Raw genomic sequence first — 21368 nt, 5'->3', positions numbered from 1 at the left:
TCGGGAGGAGGGGGAGGCGGCGGGTCCCGCTTTCTCCCGCGCCCCCCCCACCCCGAGGCCGGCCGGGTCCTCCGCCTCCTGGGGCCTGGGTGGTTGTGCGCAGGCGCGGCTGGCCCCTCCCCCTCCCGCGCTCGCTCTCGGCGCCGCCATTTTGGAGCTGAGGGGAGGCCGCGAAGAAGCCCGTCCCGGCCGAGGGAGAGAGAGGGAGGCCGGCCGGCCCAGGAGGCGCCCGGGACACCCCCCGCCCCCGCCCCAGGTAAGGCCTCCAGGGAGGGCGGGAGAGCGGCCTCGTCCGCGACCGCCTCCCCGCCTGGCGGGGGCCTCCTCCCCCCCCTCAGGTAGACTGCGCCTGGGCCTGGAGGCGCCACCGAGCGGCTCTCCGGCTGCGCGTCCCGGGGAAGAGCTCCGCCTCCCCCCCGCCCGCTCCCCTTCGGCCTCCCGAGCCCCGCAGAGCCGGCGGCGACATCAGCGCCCCGGGCTGGGCTGGTGGCGGTGGGGTGTCCAGCCTCCGGCAGCTCCCGGGACCCCGGGCTGCTGCTTCTGGGGAAGGGCCGGGCCCTGCCAGCTGCGCCGGGGGCTCCCGCCTGCCGGGCCCCCTCCGGAGAAGGACCTCCCGGGCCTGCTTCTCCTGGCTGTGGGGCTGCAGGGGGCGGGCGGGCGGCCGCGAGCCAGGCTGCGTCCCCAGGGAGAAGAAGTTCCTAAATTTCTGATCAGAAATTTAGGAAAGCTAGGACAGTGTTCAGAGAATATCTTAAAAAACCAAACAACAACAATAACGCAAATCTCCTGACAGGCTTGGATTGAATCTTGAAGCTGAAGGAAATTATAAAGTAATTTTTTTCCTGATATCTAACTGAAAAGAATAATAAAAATGAAGTGCGTATAGACTAGTAAGGTATGAAAGGCACAGTGAAGTGAATCAGAAGTTAAAGGGTATGTAATGTCAAATGAGGGGGAGCTAGTCAGTGTCTGTGGTTTGTTTATGTTGTTTTTCGTTGTGTTTATGTTCTGTGTAAATTGTTCTGTAATAAAGAATCTTTAAAAAAGAAGAAGAAGACTGCATCCCCGCTTCCTGTAGGAAGCAGGTGGAGGTGTGTCAGTGCAGGATCGGGGCTTGGAGGCAGCTGGGGGGCCAGGAAGCAGGATGCCCGGAAGATGGAGGGGCGAGGGAGGGCTTCCCCTGCCCAGGAACTTGGTCCCTGGCCTGCTCCGGATGAGGCTCTGATGCCTTCAAAGGGGCAGTTGCATGGCCTGGGGGGGTGGCGGTTGTTCCTCAACCCACCTTTGCCCTTCGAGGTCCAGGCAGCTTCTGTGGCTAGGAGCATCTCTCTTCCCGCCCGCCCCCCGCTATGGCCACTTTGCCAGCCGGAGCTGTTACTGAACCAGGGCAGCGGAGTCATGGTTCTACATGCTCTGCCAGTCTCCAGTTCCAGTGGTCAGTGGCGTAGCGTGGGTTGTCAGCACCCGGGGCAAGGCAAGTAATTTGCGCCCCCTAACCCATGGATTTGCGCCCCCTAACCCGTGGATTTGCCCTAACCCCAGATGTTGCGCCCGGTGCGGCCGGCCCCCCCTGCACCCCCCACGCTACGCCACTGCCAGTGGTCCCAAAATCCAGAGCCCCAGAAACTCCACGCCCAGTGCGACTGAACCGGTTGTTTTCCCCTAGATCCCCCCTGGGTACTTCTCACCTCCCAGTTCAGCCTTGGGCTCTGTGCATAGGGCACCCATGGGAGGTGGTCAGGGTGCTTGGTTTGATGTGGCCAGTACCGGATTCTGCTGCTGTGAGGGCTGCCTGGCACCTCAGGGACACAGCACCTGCTTTGGCTGCCGAGGGGGCCTGCGTTGGATGGACGAAGCCCTGGACGACTTGGGATGTAGGCATCTGTGAGAAGGCTCACCTTCATCAGAGGTAGTCCTGGTAAACCTAGGACTTGCCCTACAGATGTAAGAGGCTGTGGAAGTTCATGAACCCACGCATGATGTGGAGAAAGTGGATAGGATAGCTCAGAGTTATGGGTTTGAGCCCCACATCAGACTCTGAACCGCAGGCGAAAGATTCCTGCATTGCAGGGGGTTAGACTAGATGATCCTCTTGGTTCCTACCAACTCTTTGATTCTATCATCCTGGACATCCAATAAAGCTAAATAATTGGAAGAGTCTGGACATGCTCCCCTCGGAGAGGCTCACTTGGTGCCTTCATTACAATATCTTTAGGTGCCAGGTAAAAACGTTTCAATTCAACCAGGCCTTTGGCTGATTAACATTCTGTGTCCTTTTAAATTGGTTTGTGAGGGGGCTGGTTATTGGTCTGTTTTTGTTTTGTAATGAGTTTTGTGTTCTTGGTTTGTATTTTTTTGTTGCGAACCACCCTGTAATATTCACATGAAAGGTGGTTTAAAAATTTAATAAGTAAATAGATAATCAAAAGATAAAAGAAAATGCTTAATCAGGCAGCATATAGTTAAACTCTGGAACTCACTCCCACAAGAGGCAATGATGGCCAGTGACCTAGAGGTTGCCCCCTCAGGAGAGGTACTGGGGAGCCGAGTGTGATCCTGTTGTTCTTTTGATACCATTGGCCATCAGGTTGCATGGACTGAGTGCTCCTTAGCCCTTTGGCTTTTGAGCTGTGGGATGCCGCATGGCCCTAGACGGTCTCCAGTGCTGTTTAACATCTGCAGGAAGGAATTGAGAGTGGTCATTAGGAGTTTTGGAGCAAGGTGGCGTAAGTTTGTAATGATACCCAATGCTGTTTCTCTGTAACATCTGAATTGGGAATGGCTGAGTAGGTGGGCTGGATGAGGGCTAATAAGCTGTGCCTGAAGCCTGGCATGGGGGCGCTCTGTGGGCGAATCGTTCCCGCGGTTTGGAAGTCTGCAGTTGCTTGTCCTGGATGGGGTCATGCTGTCCCAGAAGCAGCAAGTGCGCAGTTGGACTGTTCATGGATCCCGCTCTCTTGCTGGAGGTGCACATGTTCTGGCAGCTAGGAGGGCGTTTTTCTGGCCTTGGTTGGTAAGACAGCTGTGGACGTTCTTGGACCAGGGTAGCTTAACCACATTTGTTGGTACATTGGCAACCTCGTGGTTTGATTACCGCAATGCGCTCTGTGGGGCTGCCCTTGGGGTTGGTTTGGAGGCTGAAGCTGGTTCAGAATGTAGCAGGCTTTCCTGAGAGGGAAAACGACTGCCAGCAAAGAACACCTGGCTTGGCACTGGGCCAAAATCAAGGTGTTGGGCTAACATAGAAGACCCTGTGCATCTCAGGACCAGGTTGCCCGAGGAGCCATCCTTTGTCTTATGCACCCAGTAGGTTGCTGTGGCCTGTAGGAAAGATTCTCCTGCAAGTTCCAAAAATCTCAAAAGTCCTCTGCAATAACTCGGAGCAGAGCCCCTGTTCTGTGGAATAGCATTCTTGCTGTGATCTGACAGGTGCCTGCTGTCTGCATTTTCTGGAAACAATTGAAATGAAGACATTTCTGTCCTGGTATACTATCCCAGCTCGATGAATGGGCCTTTACCAGGAGTGGCTATCTTGTAGTGCTTTATTCATGCTTCAGATGTATCTGCTGCTACTAGTATCTGTTACTATCTGTATTTTGCTGTTTTTATTGTACGTTGGCTTGAGACGATGGTGCAGAAGGAAATTAATAAATTACTGATGATAGAGGTGTGTAAAATTATGCATGTGGATAAACTGGGGCCTCCCACAAAGCTGAATGGGAAGATTGAGGACAGGCAAAATAAAGTTCTTCACGCAATGCATAGTGAAACTGGGGAATTTGCTCCCAGAAGATGCCATGATGAGCAGCAACTTGGATGGCTTTAAGAGAGGATTCTGGAAGGAGAACAAGGCTATCCATGGCTCCTAGCCATGCTGGCTGTCTCCACTGCTAGTGGCATCCATTGCCTCTGAATACTTGTGCATAAATCAGCGCATGGGGTAGAGAAAAGGGATGGACAGTTTGTCTCCATCTTGCAATATGTAGTGACAGCCACTAGCCAGGATGGTTTTAATGGGATCCAATTTGCAGTTGCCTAGGGATTGTCGGAGCACAAAAGGTGGTGGTCCTGTCCCCTACCAGAACTGGTGCTGAGTGTCCAACCAGTGTCAGCCCACAGCAATCCAACTCTAATGGGAATATTGAACACGATGTTTCTCTTTTCTCCCATTTCCTGTTTAAGCATTGAAGTTTCTTTTCCTTCCCTCTCTTCCCCCTCTCCAGCCAGCCCTCCTTCCGCTCTACATCTGCAAGGGCTCCCTTGCCTCCCATCTGTTCTTCCTCTTTCCTAACTTTCTCTGTTGTAACTTCCGTTCCATTCATCTGCTGCTGACTCTCGCACAGGGTTTGGCCAGTGTTAGAAGCTCAGATGTATAACTGATCGCCAAATGGCACTTTTCTGTCCCAGTTTCTAATACTGCCCCCAACTGAAAAGGAGCCTCTGAGGATTCCCTTCTGCCAGTGCCTGGACCCACAGGGGAAGCGAAGCCCAAGGCCCTTCTTGGTCAGCCACCACCAGCTCACACCTCAGCAGCATCTATGTAATGCTAGGATATTTTGCCCCTGCATGCATGCATCCCCTTACGCTTCTTAACGCTGCATCCTATTTATCATTTTAAGGCTCATTCACCCAATTTGGAGAGATCCTTTTGGAGTGCTTCACAGCCTCTTTTAGTTAAAAACCACCCTGAACAACTTGGTGTCATCAGCAAACTTTGCTAACTCATCTCCAGGAACAGCTAGAAAACACTTTGTCTCATGCTGCAGACTTGGGTTCAAAAAGCAAGCAACACCCAGAAAATCTCACTCACTGTCCCCAAGAACGAGACCAGAATGGCTTTCTTAGGGTTGCCATATTTCAAAAAGTGAAGATCAGGACACAAAAGTTGTTGAGTTTTGGGGGTTTTTTGCAAAAAAAAACCACAACCCTACTGATATGGGCTGCTATACACAGAGTTACCCCAGACATTTTAGCTGCTTTTATGAAATTCTGCCCAGACGCCATTTTTGAAGGCATTATTGCTTGGATGTGTGGCAGCCCTAGGTTTTCTTATCTATTGCAAGAGATAAGAATATTTATTCTACTTACACTCCTCCCTCCATACTAAACATGCCATTAGATACACAAAATCAAACTTCAGAATGGGTAGCTAAACAGGAAGGGAACCCCCCACCATGCAAAAAACTCTTTTTTTGGTCATAATTTCCAGTCTGCTCTCCCACCCCCATGCTCAATCTGCATTCCTAGGAAAAAAATGATGTAGCAGAATCCAAATAAAGGAGACAAACCTTTATTCTACCAAACCAGCCAGCGAAAATAATTATTTTGTGAAGAAATGAAAGGCAAAGCAAGAAAAGAGGCACTGCTTTACTGCTAGAGCTGTTTCACTTTCGAGAAGCAAGATCACCATTATAAGCCTTTTAGTAATTAGCCAGCCCCCCTGCTCCCCCCCCAAGAGAGAAGCAATCCATTAACTTTGCAGCTGGTTTGTTTGCTTGCAAACAAAGGGGAGGGGTGAAAACCAGCTCCAGCTCCCCTCCCCATACGAAAGAGCTGTTTGCTTATTTATGGAAATCGTACAAAAATGGGGAAATGTTTCCCCCCTCTGCGCATCAGAGGCCTTCCTGAAAGGGAACAGTCAGTCCTATCAGTCGCAAACCACACAACTTCAAATCTCAACTTGGTCTCTAGGTGGTGCTTCAGAGTCGCAAAAACCGACTGGCGCCCAGTTAATTTCGAACACTAGTGTCATGTTTTTGCGTCTTAAGTGTGTGGTCACAGCCTCTCCCCCACCCCCCAGTTTTAATGGCATCTGATTGTTTTGGTGCATAATGGCATCAGGTAATGCAGATGCTATACAGATGCTATACAGGGCTCCTAATCTCTAGTTTATTTTTATGAATTTTGCACATTTATTCTACTCACTAGTGCTGCTCACAGCCTATGGCTGTGACCAAGGACTTGGAAGGTGTTGGTGGTGCTGCGTCCAGCTGACAGGGAGAGGTCATATTCCTGCATTTCAGTGCTGTGAGGTGAGCCATTGAGATGCCGTTCTGAGTCATGTCCAAGTTTCCCTTGAGAGGAAGCCCCACCCACCCCTCCCTCCCTCCCTGGGGACAGAAGTGGCCCCCATCTCCGAGCAAGAGACTCCTGACCCCAGCCCTCGCTTTCCTCCTGACCTTGAGGACCTTGACCAGTCCTTAGGCTGGTACAGTAGTATCTCGGGTTACAGACGCTTGAGGTTACAGACTCCGCTAACCCAGAAATAGTACCTCAGGTTAAGAACTTTGCTTCAGGATGAGAAAAGAAATCGTGCGGCGGCGGCAGGAGGCCCCATTAGCAAAAGTGGGACCTCAGGTTAAGAACAGTTTCAGGTTAAGAACGGACCTCTGGAACGAATTAAGTTCTTAACCCTGTACAGTGGTACCTCTAGTTACGAACTTAATTCGTTCCGGAGGTCCGTTCTTAACCTGAAACTGTTCTTAACTAGAGGCGTGCTTTCGCTAATGGGGCCTCTTACTGCTGCTGCGCCACCGGAACACGATTTCCGTTCTCATCCTGGGGCAAAGTTCTCAACTCGAGGTAACTCTTCCAGGTTAGCAGAGTTTGTAACCTGGGGTGTTTGTAACCTGGGGCGTTTGTAACTTGAGGTACCACTGTAGTTCGTTGAGAATAAGGCTTGAGAGAGCAAAAGGGGAAAGCAAGGGCGTGCATGAAGGAAAATACAAATCTGTCTGCCTGAGGATGCAGGCTTCTTGTCTCCTCGCAAGCAAGCAGCACAGCATCCTGGGGGTTAGAGGGATCCTGAGGCTGGCAGCCTTCCATTCTGGATCCAGCTGGGCTCCTATCAATATGTTCTTCTGAGCAGCCGGCAGGACGAGAAGCCAGGAAAGACTGTGTTGCCACGGTTGGGAAGTTGGGGGGGGGGACTCCCCACACTGCAATAGCTGCTGGATTGGCCCCATTTCCCTGCCAGGTCATGACAAGCTTTCCTTGGCTTGTGTATGGACACTTGGCTGGACGTCCACGCCGGCTACCTCCTGGGAATGGGCCTTTGGTGGAGCTGGCTGGGGCAGGCAGAGCCCAGCTGTCTCCCTGGGCTCAGGTCAGGAAGGGACAAGGAGACTGGCCAGCCCTTTGCCCCACTGGCCTTTGGCGGTTTGTGGTGTGCCATTGGAAGCGACACTATTGTGTATGCCTGTGTGTGTGTGTACACGCCAGAGTATGTGAAGGGATTGAAATTCTTGTTCTTTGGGAAGGAAGAAGAGGAAGCGAAGGTTACAGGCCACGGCATATTGTGTTGGTAGTCCCAAAGTGTGGTGTTCTGGCAGTGTGTTGAAACTGTTCCCTGTTCAGCATCTCCAGGTCTGTGCCCCCAGGTCACCAGATGTTGGCTTCGACCCCCTTTGCTTTGTCTTCATTGCCTGGAAATAGAACCCAGTGCTAAAAAGAAGTCGGCGGCCTTGTGGAGAATCACCTCGCCTGAAGGGCCTCCATTAAAGGCCCCCGACTGGTTTGAGTTTGATGTGGTTATGGGGTACAGGTGGGTAAGCCAGGCTTTGGATGGGTCCCTGGGGGTTCGGCATGTTTGATTTGTGAGGTGGTGCCTTTTCTCTGACTCCAGCTTCAGGCATTCTTCGGTTCAGGTTCAGAGTCCTTCCAAGCCTGGGGAAGGTTTCCTGTTCCCACCTTTTTGCCGGGGCTCCCGTCCCTGATGGGCTGGTGTATCACTCAGACTCAGAATCTGGTCTTTGGCGGCATTTCTTATTGCATCTGTTACACTGTGTTTGCTGCTCTTTCCCCCACTGAAGAAGCAGGGCCTTAAATCCAGGTTTCCCTTCCCCAGCTCTCTGGACTGCTCAAAGGAAAACCCGGCTGAGGTCTGCTCCGAAATAGCGGAAGGGAGAGGTGGATTCGGTTGCAGCCAGGTTTGGCCTCACGCAGCAATCCCAAAGAGGGATTTTGGGGACATTTCCTGGATTCCCTTTTGCCTCTTTCATTGAGCAGCGGCCCTTGCTGAATGCACTGTGCTTGTATTCTGGTGGTGTGAGGATTTTTGGAATGAGGGGAAGTGGCCTTTGGGTTTCCTTGACAACCTAGATCTTTCTTTTGAGCGGTGTCAGGAAAACAAATGTGTGTTCTTCTCTTTTCACAGCTGAGTCTTCAAACTGAAGGGGGCTGTAAGGAAAGGCTCCCTCAATCCTTTGCTGAGACTTGGCTCTGAGTAAAAACGTACAGTGCAGGATCAGGCTGGGCATGTGGGAAAGGGCACCCTTGTCCATTTAGCCACCCATCCCGGCCCTCTCGATATCCGGTGCGGTTTCTTATACCCAGATGCCTTCTGCTTTGTTTGTGCTTTTCAGTAGTAATGACGTTTTCATTTCCTTCTTTTATTCCTCAGGCAAAAAGAGCAACTAAAGGTAAACTGAGATCAATGGAAGGTGTTCTCGAAGTGGAGACCTCTGTTGAACCAAGAAGCCAGATGTACCTCTGTCTGTGGCGAAGGTCTCGCTTTTGAAACAAGATTTGCACAAGAGGTAGGAGCTGTTGCTGGCTTTTCTTTATCGTTTGGCTTGTGGGCACTGCCAAGGAGCAGGCGAGGATGTCCATATTTGGTACAGAGGACCCTCAGAAGTGTGTGAAGGAGGAGCCTGGCGTGGGGTGCGCGAGAAGTGCCTTTGGGATGAGGCCAGAAGTCCCTCTTGGTCTGCTTCTGGCATTGACTAGGAAGGTTCCCAGGAAAGCTCCCAAACAGGACTTGAGGAGGAAGGGGTGTGTGTGCTTTTGAACATGGCTTCTTTCTGCAGAGAGGGGTTTTGGCAAGCAGCTGTGACAGTCCCAGTTTCAAGGCCTTGTCAGATCTTCTGGTCAGCTGCACTTCTGCCTGGAGCCACTAGCACTGTCAGAAACACAACTCCCTAATGCTGCCAACTCTGGTAGGCTGCTGGCAAGTTGCTTTTCCCTTCTGAAAAGTCTAGCTCAATATATGGTCAGATCCAAATAGGATCTTATTAGTGTGCCTGTGTAGAAATCAGACAACCCTGTTCAGTTTGGGTATGTTTATCCTGGAAAGCTGAGAGGGAAGGCGATAGCCATATTCAGACATCTAAAGGGCTGTCACGTGGAAGATGGAGCAAGCTTGTTTTCTCCTGCTCTGATGGATTCAAGTTACATGAAAGGCGATTCCAACTAAACATCAGGAAGAGCTTTCTGACAGAGCCGTTTGGCAGTGGAATGGCCTCCCTTGGAAGGTGGTGGACTCTCCTTCCTTGGAGGTTTTTTTTAAGCAGAGGTTGGATGGCCACCTGTCATGGGGGCTTTAGCTGATATTCCTGCATTGTAGGAGGTTGGACTAGATGGAGGTTGGACTCTATAATTGTAGGAGGTTGGACTCTATAATTCTATGATTCAGTCTGTTTTGTCCTGAAAGAGTTGCAGCTCTCTTCAGATATAAAAGACCCCATAAAACAGCAACTAGCCTTCCTCAGTCCTCAGCCTCAGAGCCTGCAGGAGAAGCAGCACAGAAGTCAAGGCTGACTCGAAGCTCTGACCAGGGAACCACTGCTGTTTCTTCAGCTAAGCAGCATGCCTCAGGCGCAAAAAAGTGGATGTTGGTTGGCATCCACGTGTAGCCTTGGCACTGAAAGGAAGCATGGTGCTGGAGGTATGGATGGAAACTGCCTGGAGAAAATTGTGATCGTTTGATGTAACATTCGGGAAGAATTAAAGTCTTGAGCCTAAGTTAAAAGCTGCTTTGATGGCTTGTCTGTCTCCCTGAGCGCCCTTCTCCTGGTGCTTTACATTCACTTCTGTCTATTTGGATCTGAGTTCCTCAAAGGAAGCTGCCACAGCTCCAGACAGCTTTTACCTTTCTTTATGTGGAGTTGCAAACCTGCCCGTGTTTTGGCAGAAGGCTCAGCGCCCAAATTCAGTCCCTGGCAGCATCTCTGACGCTGCCAGTCAGTGCCTGGCTCCATGTAAGGCAGCTTCCTCAGAGCATTGCAGGGCAGGGAATGGTGAGGGGTGCCCTCCCTGTGCCCACGTCTCATGATTGTCTGGGGGTCCTGGCTGGAGTCCCTGGTGGGAACTCAGAAGCGTCACAGTCGTTGGGACGAAGCGGCGTCCTTGCAGCTTTTCCCCTTTTTTGTCAGGGGATGTTTCATGCAGGCATCTGCTTGGACCCGGTGAGCACAGGGTGCTGGACTAGATGGGCCCCTCTGGGCTCTTCTCAGGTTCTTACCTATACATGCACACAGCATTCAGTGTTGCGCCAGGAGGCTTTTTGTGGCGGGAGGTGATGGAGCGAAGGATTTGCATGTGCATGGGAAGGCAGACGTCTGGGAGAACTCAGACTGTCTTCCAATTGGATGTAGCTTAATAGGGACAAAGTCAGGCGGCCCCAGGAAATGTGATCCTTGCGCAGCCTCAAAGGGAGCCCCCGGCCGTTGCTGGCGGCTGGTTGAGCATGAGCTAGAAGCCAAGAGGAAAGGCTTTGGGGGGATGTGGGCAGGGCAAATGCAGGCCAAACCTGGCAGGCACATCTGTCTGACTTGGGAGGGTGGGGGTGCAGGCCGGATGCTGCCCCCCCTTTCCACATTGCAGGGGCGGGGGACCTGCTCTTGGGTAAGACCCAATGACTCTGCTGAGACTCGCAGCTCAACACAATGCAGGGTTCATCCTGCCCACATCCTGCCCCCTTTCATTTCAGCTGGCCTAATTCTGCATGCCATTGGGCTCCTTATGCCATAGAAAGCAGAGGGTCTCTTGCCACATACATGTGGGGCCAGAGGTTAGGTCAGGGCGGGCCTTGTGCTCCATGGTCCAGTAGCAGAGGAAGGGGAGGTTGAAAGCAGAGCTCCTTTGCAGCCCTTGCTTGCTTGCTGACATTTCTTTCGCAGCCCCGTTGCAAAGAGCGGTGGGCCAGTGGGGCTGAGGCTGCTGCCCCTGTGTGTTTTGCAGTGTGTGTGTGTGTGTGTGTGCTGTAGGACTGCAGGATGGCCAGAAAGCTCTCAGCGGAGGGGGATATACTGCTGGTGAAACCGCCACCGCTCTCTGCCCTGGCAGAGAGAGAATAAAGCTGAATTAGTGAAGTTCCAATACAGCTTGTTCTTTCCTCTGCTTCTTCAAACTGCTTGGCTGAGGAGCGCGCTGCTGCCCTCGCCTCAGCCAAGCAGTTTTATGGAGCCCCTGAACCGCGGCAGGATGGGGGCTCTGTTAAAGTGCTCCCCCTCCCACGCCAGCGAAGGCAGAGGGAGCTTGGCCAAGGAGCCCTTGCTGCTCCAGCGTGAGCGGAAGGGGAATTGGGGCTGGTTCCACTGGGGGCAGGAGCCTTTCCGCCCCCCGCCCCCAGCTGAGCAGCCGGCTGGGGCCAGCTGTCTTGGCCACAGCGTGCGAGGCGCTGGGGTGAAAGCACCTCAGCTTCCACCATGAGAGCTGCAGCAGTTTCTCCTGACATCTCGCTGGCTGGGGCCAGTGCAGCTTTTTTCAACATCATGGTATATCTTCAAACTGCAATGTTTGTTTGTTTTTTATAATATTTTTATTTTTTCCATATAAACACAACATACATAAACATACAAAGACAAAAACAGAACAAAAAACATGTACCATTTCATATCCTAATTTCTTATACCTTTCTTCCCCGACTTCCTCATGCCTCCCTTTTCTGTATTCCAAATTCTTATCGATTGCTCAGCAAATCTTCCCTTATTTTAATTTAAATTTAGACTAGTCTTCCTTATTCTCCTTGTCTTAACCATAGCTAATAGTAACCATTTACTTTCCAGTCCAACATCATTCTAACTTTCATTAATTTTGTAATATTTCTTTAAATAGTCTTTGAATTTTTTCCATTCTTCTTGCGCTGCTTCTCTTCCCTGGTTTCGGATTCTGCTCGTCATTTCTGCCAAGCCCATGTAGTCTATCACCTTCATCTGCCATTCTTCCAGTGTGGGTAGCTCTTGCGTCTTCCAGTACTTCGCAATGAGTATTCTAGCTGCTGTTGTAGCATACATAAAGAAAGTTATATCCGTCTTTAACACCCCTTGGCCGACAATACCCAAGAGAAAGGCCTCTGGTTTCTTGGAGAAAGTATATTTAAATACCTTTTTAAGTTCATTATAGATCATTTCCCAGAATACCTTAATCTTCGGGCAAGTCCACCAAAGATGGAAAAATGTACCTTCAGTTTCTTTACATTTCCAACATTTATTATCAGGCAAATGGTAAATCTTTGCAAGCTTGACTGGGGTTATGTACCACCTATATATCATTTTCATAATGTTTTCTCTTAAGGCATTACATGCCGTAAATTTCATCCCGGTGGTCCACAACTTTTCCCAATCAGCAAACAAATCAAACTGCAATGTTTGGCTGGGATACACCACAATGTTGAAAACCCAACATTGCCCAGCCTTAGTGTCTGGGCTGAACGATGGGGGTGGAGACACTCCTTCAGGTATGGTGATTGTTTTCCTCGTGAAGAGAAAGAGAGAGAGTCTAATTCGAAAATAATTCAAAAGAGAGAGTGTCTTAAACTCTCCCATTTTCTCCTGACATTGAGCAGAAGTTAAACACTGATCTTCCCTCGTTTAGTCCTTAAACATATTGTCTCCTCCATAATTGTCCAGCTTTCGAGCTCCATTATTGACTTTTGCATCAAATCTTACTGTTGCAAGAGGTGAATTGCCTGGGAGCAGCACTCTCTTTAATTTATCCCATCTCTGTATTCCAGTGATGCTCCCTTAATCAAATTTAGAAGACTTTTCCCTTAACCACAGAGGAGATGGAGAAGGGACTTAGATTCATGAAGACGAGAGTTGCTGCCTTCCGGGGACTCCCAAGTGTTGGGCTCAGGCTGCCCTTGGAGAGATGCAAAACACAAAAATACATACCATAGTAACATAAAAAATACCCCCCCAAAGGCCACAGATTGTTTAATAAGTCCAAGCCTAGGGAGAAGAGGAATGTTCTTGCCTGTTGCCTAAAGGTATGTAAGGATGGTGCCAGGTGAGCCTCTCTGAGAAGACCATCCCACAAAGGGGGAGCCACCGCAGAAAAGGCCCCTTCTCATGTTGCCACCCTGCTTGGGGTATTGCGGTTTTAAAATGCCCACTCCATTTTCCTGTTAACCCCAAGCTGCCAATAAATACACTGAAATGTAACTGAAAATAAAGACTGTGTAGCCTCTGTAAACACAGGAAGAGGGTCACCAGAGTGGTGGGGGGCCAGAACCAAGTCCTGCAGGTCCAGGGGCTCAATTTCCGGCTCATAGGCAATGTTGCAGGAGCACCCTTATTAGAAGGGGGGGGTGAATTATAGTAATTGGTTGTTTGTACAGGTTACATTTCCTAGTTTGCGAAGAAAAAATATCTGGTGAAAAACCTGAAGAACCTTTCTTCTGCTCAAAGGTGATAGATCTCAAGTCAGCTGGACTTGAGCTGAACGGCATCTGGTCCACTGCTGCCCTCTGCCTAGGATTGTTTTACAACAAGAAAAGTGTCCCCTTCCACCCGCAGGCCCCAAGGTCATTTATGTAGGGAAGAAATGTTAAAAGCCACCTGCAACTAAAGATCCCTCGAGGATACATTTCCTGCCTTAAGATTATCTCTACTGAACAAGAAGCAGTTGAGACTCACCTGGTGAGTGTCTGCCAAACGCAGCCTGAAAGAGTCTAAATGAGTCCTAGCTGGAGGCCAAAAAGCCGTTGGACTAGGAGCCAGGTCTGTCGCCCTCAGGAAAGTGTTTCAGGATGAGAAATCCCTGCCGAAAAGCCCTTGCCCACCTTGCCCACACCCCTTGGAAAAGGTTTATGCAGCCACCCCGTGAGGTGGCAGGGGGCCAGTTCTCTTGTGTCCCTCACTAATGTGGTGCTTTTCAGAGTATCCTAAGCTCAGGGAGCCAGCCCTGCACCAAGGAGTTTCCTGCCTGAATTATGCTGGTGCGGGGGGTGGGGGCGGCAAACTGTTTGGACTTCATTTCACTTGGGAAATATTGCAGGAGCCAGCATTTTCTTGATGGTTGCCAGAAGACTGGATGTGCTCCTTTCTTCTGAATCATCCGTTGAATTTGGAGTGGAAATCTGCCTGCAGCCATGTTAATAGTGGCTGCAAGAGGGGGTGAGGGGTAGCCCGTTCGGGGCCCGGGGGCCACAGAGCAGCTGAACAGTGTTGCAGCACGGAAGGAGAGTGCAGCCTGACTCTGGATGGCTGGCAGCCTAACTCCTCCGGGGGCCGTTGGGTTTTGCACAGTCCTTGAAAAAGGCCGTCTGCCACACCAGTGACCTGCGTGTCGGTGGAGGGAGGGAGCGCTTGGTCTTGCTAGGACTGTGTGGGAAACGAAAGAGGAACCTCTAACCTGAGGAGAGCTCAGCTTTAGCAGGGACAGGAGAACGTCAGGATTCGGCCCCTGCTGACCACAGCCCCCCACAAGGGTCTCCTGATGTTTATGGTCGAGGCTTTTGCTTTTAACTTGCTTTTAATTTGTTACAATTTTGCTGTATGGTTTGTTTTCCTAAATTGTTGTAAACCGCTGTGATTTATTTCTGTGATACAAGCACCATATAAATACAGTTGTACCTTGGTTCTCAAACGCCTTGGTACTCAAACAACTTGGAGCCCAAACACTGCAGATGTGGAAGTAAGTGTTCCGGTTTGCAAACTTTTTCTGGAAGCCGGACGTGCTCCATTTTGAGTGTTACGCTTCCGATCTGAGTGCCGCACTTCCGTTTTGAGTGTTACACTGAGCTCTGTCTATTTATTTTGCCTTTTTATTTTTGCGGCTCTTTTTGTTTTGTTTTTGCGACTGTGTGGAACCCAGTTCAGCTACTGATTGATTGATTCTGTGACTGCAGTACATCATTTATTGCTTTCATTTTATGGACCAGTCGTCTCATTAGGTAGTAAAATTCATGTTAAATTGCAATATTAGGGGTTGTTTTTAAGAGTCTGGAATGGATTAATCTATTTTGCATTACTTTCTATGGGAAAGCGCGCCTTGCTTTTGGAATGCTTTGGTTTTGGAACAGACTTTCGGAACGGATTAAGTTTGAGAACCAAAGTACCACTGTATTTTTAAATAAATAAATAAAATCAACAAGAGAGCTCCGTAGGAAGAAGCTGTTTATAACCCATTTCCCCATAGCCTGGACTCCTGCCCAGTTAGCAGAAGATGGAGTTTCTCCAAGGGGCGGGCTCCTCTGTTCCCCAGTTTCCCCAGAGTGCACCTGTTCCTGTGGGATTCTCGGGCCCTGACCCAAGCGTTCACAGAGCCTTGCAGGGAAAAGGGGACGTGGGGAACTCTCCTGGCGTAGCCTTATGCTGACAGTGCTGCTGCTGCTGCTGCTCTCTCCGGCTCCCTGCAGGTCGGTGCTCACTCTCACCATGTTCTGGAAATTTGACCTGAACACCACGTCGCATGTTGACAAGCTGCTGGACAAGGAGGATGTGACTCTGCTCGAGCTGATGGACGAAGATGACATCCTCCAGGAGTGCAAAGCGCAGAACCACAAGCTGGTGGACTTCCTGTGTCAGCAGCACTGCATGGAGGAGCTGGTCAGCCTCATCACCCATGAGCCCCCACTGGACATGGACGAGAAGGTCCGCTTCAAGTAGGTACCCGGCCCTGGAAGTCCTGCCAGCAGGCAGCGAGGAGGGGGCGTGGCCTTCCTGACAGGGCCCTGTGGCAGAGCGGGGGGAGCCTTTCGTTCCTTGGCATGCAAGCTTTAGAGAGCGCTTTTCAGTAGTCCCTTCCCAGGTAGTTTGCAATGAAACAAAACAATAATAAAATCCCAAAGCCAGTTGTTTTCACAAAACGACATGCACAAAAAAATAATGGAAGCAACAAAACAAGCCAGCAGCACACGAAGAGACAGATCTGTGTGTGTATCCAGAGGGTGAGGGCATCTGGTGGTGTTGGGGCTGTCTCTGAAGAGGCCCTGTGCAGACAGCAAAGGGGCTCAGGGCCTGAAGGTAGCAGAGTCCCTGGGCCAGACGGATGTTCCGCTCTGCCAGGGAAGCTGGGATCCTGATGCATCCAGCCAGCGCCAGCTGCTCTCTTTGGAAGGCGTCATGGCAGAGAGGCCTTGGAGCCATGGAGGCTGATGGAGGGGAGCTCTGAGGGATCCGAGGCAGGGATGTTGCCCTGGCAGTCTGGCCACCCCAAGCATAGTCCTGCTTCTCCCAGAGGAATTGCCATTCAGATCACCCATCACGAGAACTTCCAAGAGGCAAGTTCCATTTTGTGAACCGGGATTTTTTATTATTATTATTATTATTATTATTATTATTATTATTATTATTATTATATTTTAAATAGTATTTATTCAAGTTTTAAGGGTTACAAAAAGAGAGAGTAAAAAACGCCATTCTAAACAGAAAACAATGCAACACATCACAACAAGCAAAGAAAAAAAGGTGAAATAAAAAAAGAAAGAACGGAAAAATAAAATCCATTAAACAAACAAAAAAAAAACAGAAAAATACAACAAATCTTCCCATTACTTATCTTTCATTAGCTTATTTCCTTGACCTCCTCACACCTCCCTTTTTTGTATTCTAGTTCAATTATCTATTTCAGTAAATCCTTTCCATCTTTTCAAGTTTTAGTCCTGTAATTTATCTTAATATAATGTAGCTTTACTTTCCCTCCTTTCACCAATTAACAGTCAGTTTTTCCCAAATCCTTTGTATCATTTCTGCTAAAGCCACATAACATCATTCCAACATCCCTCTAACATTCATTAATTTTACAATGTTTCTGTAAATAGTCTTTAAATTTCTTCCAATCTTCCTCCATCGACTCTTCTCCCTGGTCTCGGATTCTGCCAGTCATTTCCGCCAGTTCCATTCCTGGCAAACAAACCGCTTCCTCCATCAACTCCCGTCAGGCAAAGGAGAGTCTTTTTCCTGTGAGCTCTTTTGCCACGGCAAACAGGAGGCCCGTGTGAGATCTTCTGCTCTGGTCAAAGCTCTATAGGGGCTGCATGTCCAGCTGCCCCTAGTTTGAGATGACTGCATTTCACATTTCAGGGCAGAGGTGGTTGGGGTGTGTCTGAAGCCTGCTGGCATCCCTGGTGGGTCTCTGCGTGGCTGCCTTTGGGCTCTTGGCACCAGCGGCAGCAGCTTCCCAAGCTCTTGGCTTTGGCTCTGTCCCTGCAGGTACCCCAACACAGCCTGTGAACTGCTGACGTCTGATGTGCCGCAGATCAACGACAGGCTCGGAGGGGACGAGGCTTTGCTGAACATCCTCTACGACTTCCTGGACCATGAGCCACCCTTGAACCCTTTGCTGGCCAGTTTCTTCAGCAAGACTATCGGCAACCTCATCGCCAGGAAGACGGAGCAGGTCAGGCGAAGTCCCCCCCCCCCCCCCCGACTGTTTTTTGGGTGGCAGCTGAGGGTTAATTCACAAGGCTGTCTCTAGCTAGCTAGCTCTCTAATCTGTCTATTTTTTTCTTTAGGTAATTTCATTTTTGCGGAAGAAAGCCAAATTCCTTGACTTGGTACTGAAGCATATCGATACGTCTGCCATGATGGACCTCCTCTTGCGACTCATCAGCTGTGTGGAGCCGGCTCCGCTGAGGCAGGAAGTACTAAACGTGAGGGCTGCTCTTGGGCTCAGAGGGTTGTAGAAGTGTAGAGTGGGGAGGGACCCCTGAGGGTCATCCAGGGCAGGAATTGAGGCTCCAGTGTTCCTGGCCTCTTTTGCTTTCTCTCTGCTGTCAGGCTTGGCCTTGACCTCGTAGGGAGCTGAGAAGAGCAGCTCCGCAAGGCTGTTCTCCGCTGGCTCCTTCGGATGCTGGAGGCTCCGTCCGTGTCCCTTTGCCAAGGCCAGGCTGGCCTGGAAGCAGAACGGCCATGTGACCTGCGCTCTTTATTTATGGAAGTGTTTAGGTGCTGCCAGTTTATATCATCTTAGCAAAGTGCAGCAGGATAGACAAATTATGAACGACCATACATACAGAACAAAAGGAGTCAAGTGAAGGGCTGGTCAAGAAATTCAAATGGTTGCCCAGGCCTCTCTTCATAAAAGGGCCTTGAAGTGAGGCTGCCTGCCAGCTCTCTGCTGGGGAAGGGCTCTTCTTCTGCACTTGCTGTTTCCAGGTTTGGTCTCTTTAAGAAATGGAGGCCATGATCTCTGAGGAAACACCTCAGTTGGCTCCTCTTGGGCCTTGTACAGTCGTACCTCGGAAGTCGAACGCCTTGCGTGTCGAAAGTTTTGGCTCCCGAATGCCACAAACTCAGAAGTGAGTGTTCCTCTTTGTGAACATTCTTTGGAACCTGAATGTCCGTTGTGGCTTCCATGGCTTCCAGTTGGCTGCAGGAGCTTCCTGCAGCCAATCGGAAGCTGCGTCCTGGTTCCCGAACATTTTGGAAGTCAAACAGGCTTCCAGAACGGATCCCATTTGACTTTTGAGGTACAACTGTATTCCACTGCCCCCCCCCATGGCTTCTGAAGGGACTGACTTGGCCAGAGGCCTGAACCTGCTATTTTCAGTAGCGGAAAGTGGAGCTTCATCTGGAGGGCAGAGAGAAGCCAGCTCCAGACTGGCAGGGAACTCCCCCAGCCTTCTTCGCCTGGCGGTGGGCCACGCAAGGGTGACTTTCTCACTGGCGCTGCTTCCTCTTCTCTCCTTCCCTGCAGTGGCTGAATGAAGCACAGATCATCCAGCGGCTTGTGGAGCTGATCCGTCCTGACCAGGATGAGGATGTGAGTGCAGCCTCCTGTCCGCGGGGCACTCCAGCTCTGTCTCCGAGAGCATCTTAGCAGAAACCCTTCCTTTGTTCTGCTTAAGCTCTTTTGCAGGGAGAACCTACCGAGACATTTTGCCAGTGAGCAGTGGGAGAGGGTGGGCAGGAAGCTCTGGGCAGTGCCAGTGTAGAATGGGCAGCTGTGGTGTCGACGCTTAATTGTGGAAAGGAAAAACGGGCCTGAAAGGAAGAGAGCGGCTGCCTCGTGGGTCCCAGGTGGGGCCAGTCAGCACTGCCATTGCTGCTCTTCAGTGCTGAGAGGATGAGGGGCCAAGCAGTGCTCTGCTTGCCCCCTCCCCCCTCCCCCCTCTGTGCAGTCTGGTCTGCTTCCTCCTTTGGGTGCTAAGTTTCAAAATTTCACACACCCATTAGCATCTCTTGTGGTCCACCCAGTGTTGAGCCGCCCTATGGGAATCCTCTGATTTTGAGGCAGCCCAATCGGGTCATGTGCCTGTCCTTATAATAATAATTTATTACTTATACCCCGCCCATCTGGCCGGGCCTCCCCAGACACTCTGGGTGGCTCCCAACAGAATATGAAAACATGATAAACCATCACACATTAAAAATTTCCCTTAGTGGAGCTTTTAAGCTGGGAGGTCGAGGGAGTGTGTTTATGTGTTAGGGCAGACCCACTCCTGGGCACAGAAGGCAGGCAGGAGTTCTTTTCAAGCAGGACCTCAATCTGGAACTCCTTTAGAGCCATTTCCTGCTGTGCTGCACCATCTTTACAGCTTTACCCCAGAAGGGAAGCTCAGTCAAGAGGGAGCCATTGGCCACCTCCCTCCATTTCCAGGGGTTTGGGGTTCTGCGTTGCTGTCAGCTGCCTTGCCCCCTTTTCTCTGAAGGCTGAGAGGAGAGCCCTTTTGCCACCACTGACTCGTCTCCTGTTTGCAGAGGCAGTCCAACGCTTCCCAGACCTTGTGCGACATCATAAGGCTCAGCAGGGACCAGAGCAGCCAGTTCCAAGAGGTGGCTGAGCCCGACCCACTCCTGGCAGCTCTGGAGTCGTAAGTACAGCAGACAGAAGCCGGGGGGGGGAGGGCTGGGAGCACCAGGGGCTGCTCTCGGCTGCTTTCTTGTGGATGTTCTTAAAGGGTGTTGAGGTTTTCCTCAGCTGGGCAGCGCAGGCAGGCGTCTCCTTGACTTTTTTTAAAAAATTATTTATTATTTATACCCCGCCCATCTGGCTGATGAGGAGCACAGCTTCCAAGGGACTGGACCTGATTTGGGTCTCCCAGCTCGGTTCCCTTCCTGTGGGGATGTTGTGTTAGAATCAGAGAACCGTAGAGTTGGAAGGGACCCCGAGGGGCATCTAGTCCAACCTCCCATAAAGCAGGAATCTCAGCTAAAGCAGTCATGGCAGATGGCCATCCTCCATGTGACAGCCCTTTGGATATTTTTTTCGTTAGAACGTTTATTAATTTTCCAATAAAAAACATCCAGTCAACATATCAAATCATAATCCAATAAAAATTAAAAAACAAAAATTTTAAAAAATCCAATTATCTTCCACATATTATTCTAATTGTGCGACTTCCCACGGTCTGAACGTCAAAGCAACTCCAAGTCTCAGTCCTGCCTCTCACAATATTTCCATATTGCCCTTCGGAGATTTCAAAGTTAGTGTGACGTTGTGGCTGGAGGGTTGGACTCGGGAGGCCGAGGGTCAAACCCGTACTCAGCCAGGAGCCTCACAGGGTAAGCCTTGGGCTCGTCCTTCTTTCTCAGCCTGGCCCACCTTGCAGGGGGGTTGTTGAATATCAGCGTCCTCTGCTTAAGAAGGCTGATGACCCAGCTGCAGCCAGAGAGGAGGGGGAGCAGTGCCCAGCCAGGCAGCCCCCCCCCCCCCATTCTCTGGGCAGGCCGTGTCAGGTTGGAAGCCAGGGGTGGGGAGGGGGCCAAGGCATAGATGTTTGTTTGGGGAAAATGTTGCTGCATCCTGACTTGTGGATTCAGGACCCCCTTAAAAATGGCCTCTAACTTTTCCTTGGTGTTTCCAGGCAGGAATGTGTGGAGCAGCTTCTGAAGAACATGTTTGATGGTGAGCAGACGGAGAGCTGCCTTGTGAATGGGACTCAGGCTCTGTTGACGTTACTGGAGCCGAGGCGCACCAGGTACGCTGGTTTGGGGGCCGACCAGATGCATCGTAGCAGAGACTTCAGGGTAGAACTGAAACTCTTGGGCGCCTGGCCAGGCAGTTGATGAATACTTGCTAAAAATAAATAAGTGACGTACAGGAGACCCCCAACTTATTACTGATTTACTTAGATAATTGCAGCTTTGTGAGAGTGGCAGGAAAATAAGTAAATAAGTGGAGAGGTTGTGGGGAGGGAATAGTTGGAAGGAGCCGTCCAAGATCTCGCCTTGGGTTTTCCTGCTGCTGAAAGGTTTCTTAAGCCCTTCGCCTGGCTTATCATCCCCTGGGAAGGTTGTGTGAGGCCTGTGGGAAGGTCATGGGAGGTCCGTGCAAGACCTCACATCTTGTGAGATGTGCTGACAGTGGAGGGTCTGCTTCCCTTGGCACCGGAGGAGCAGACCCGCTTGTGTAGAGCTCTCCAATTCATGGGGCTTTGCTTGGTCCGAGTCTTGAGCCTGGTTTGCCTCTCTTCCCCCGCA

At 50.6% G+C, this 21368-nt stretch overlaps 1 protein-coding gene across 5 annotated transcripts in view; it reads left to right on the top strand.

Annotated features, from left to right (window-relative positions):
- Window positions 1-89: 89 nt before the first annotated feature.
- Window positions 90-21368, top strand: part of PPP6R2 (protein phosphatase 6 regulatory subunit 2) — a 1004265-nt gene continuing 982986 nt past the window's right edge. For 2 of the 5 annotated variants that reach the window (XR_014538744.1, XM_083572623.1), the window contains exons 1-8: window positions 93-256; window positions 8402-8537; window positions 15362-15607; window positions 17157-17343; window positions 17459-17596; window positions 18643-18708; window positions 19647-19759; window positions 20753-20866. Coding sequence is in view for 3 of the 5 variants with exons in the window: in XM_083572623.1 (XP_083428749.1) it covers window positions 15381-15607; window positions 17157-17343; window positions 17459-17596; window positions 18643-18708; window positions 19647-19759; window positions 20753-20866 (845 nt within the window). In the remaining 2 variants the exon portion in view is untranslated. Of the gene's footprint in view, window positions 257-520; window positions 831-8401; window positions 8538-15361; window positions 15608-17156; window positions 17344-17458; window positions 17597-18642; window positions 18709-19646; window positions 19760-20752; window positions 20867-21368 lie in introns of those variants that run through there. The other 3 variants (XR_014538743.1, XM_083572622.1, XM_083572624.1) reach the window with 3 other exon arrangements.

The sequence above is a fragment of the Podarcis filfolensis genome (genome assembly GCF_964270895.1).
Source record: "Podarcis filfolensis genome assembly, chromosome: 10".
Lineage (NCBI taxonomy): Eukaryota > Metazoa > Chordata > Lepidosauria > Squamata > Lacertidae > Podarcis > Podarcis filfolensis.
This window is presented reverse-complemented; position numbering and strand designations above follow the sequence as displayed.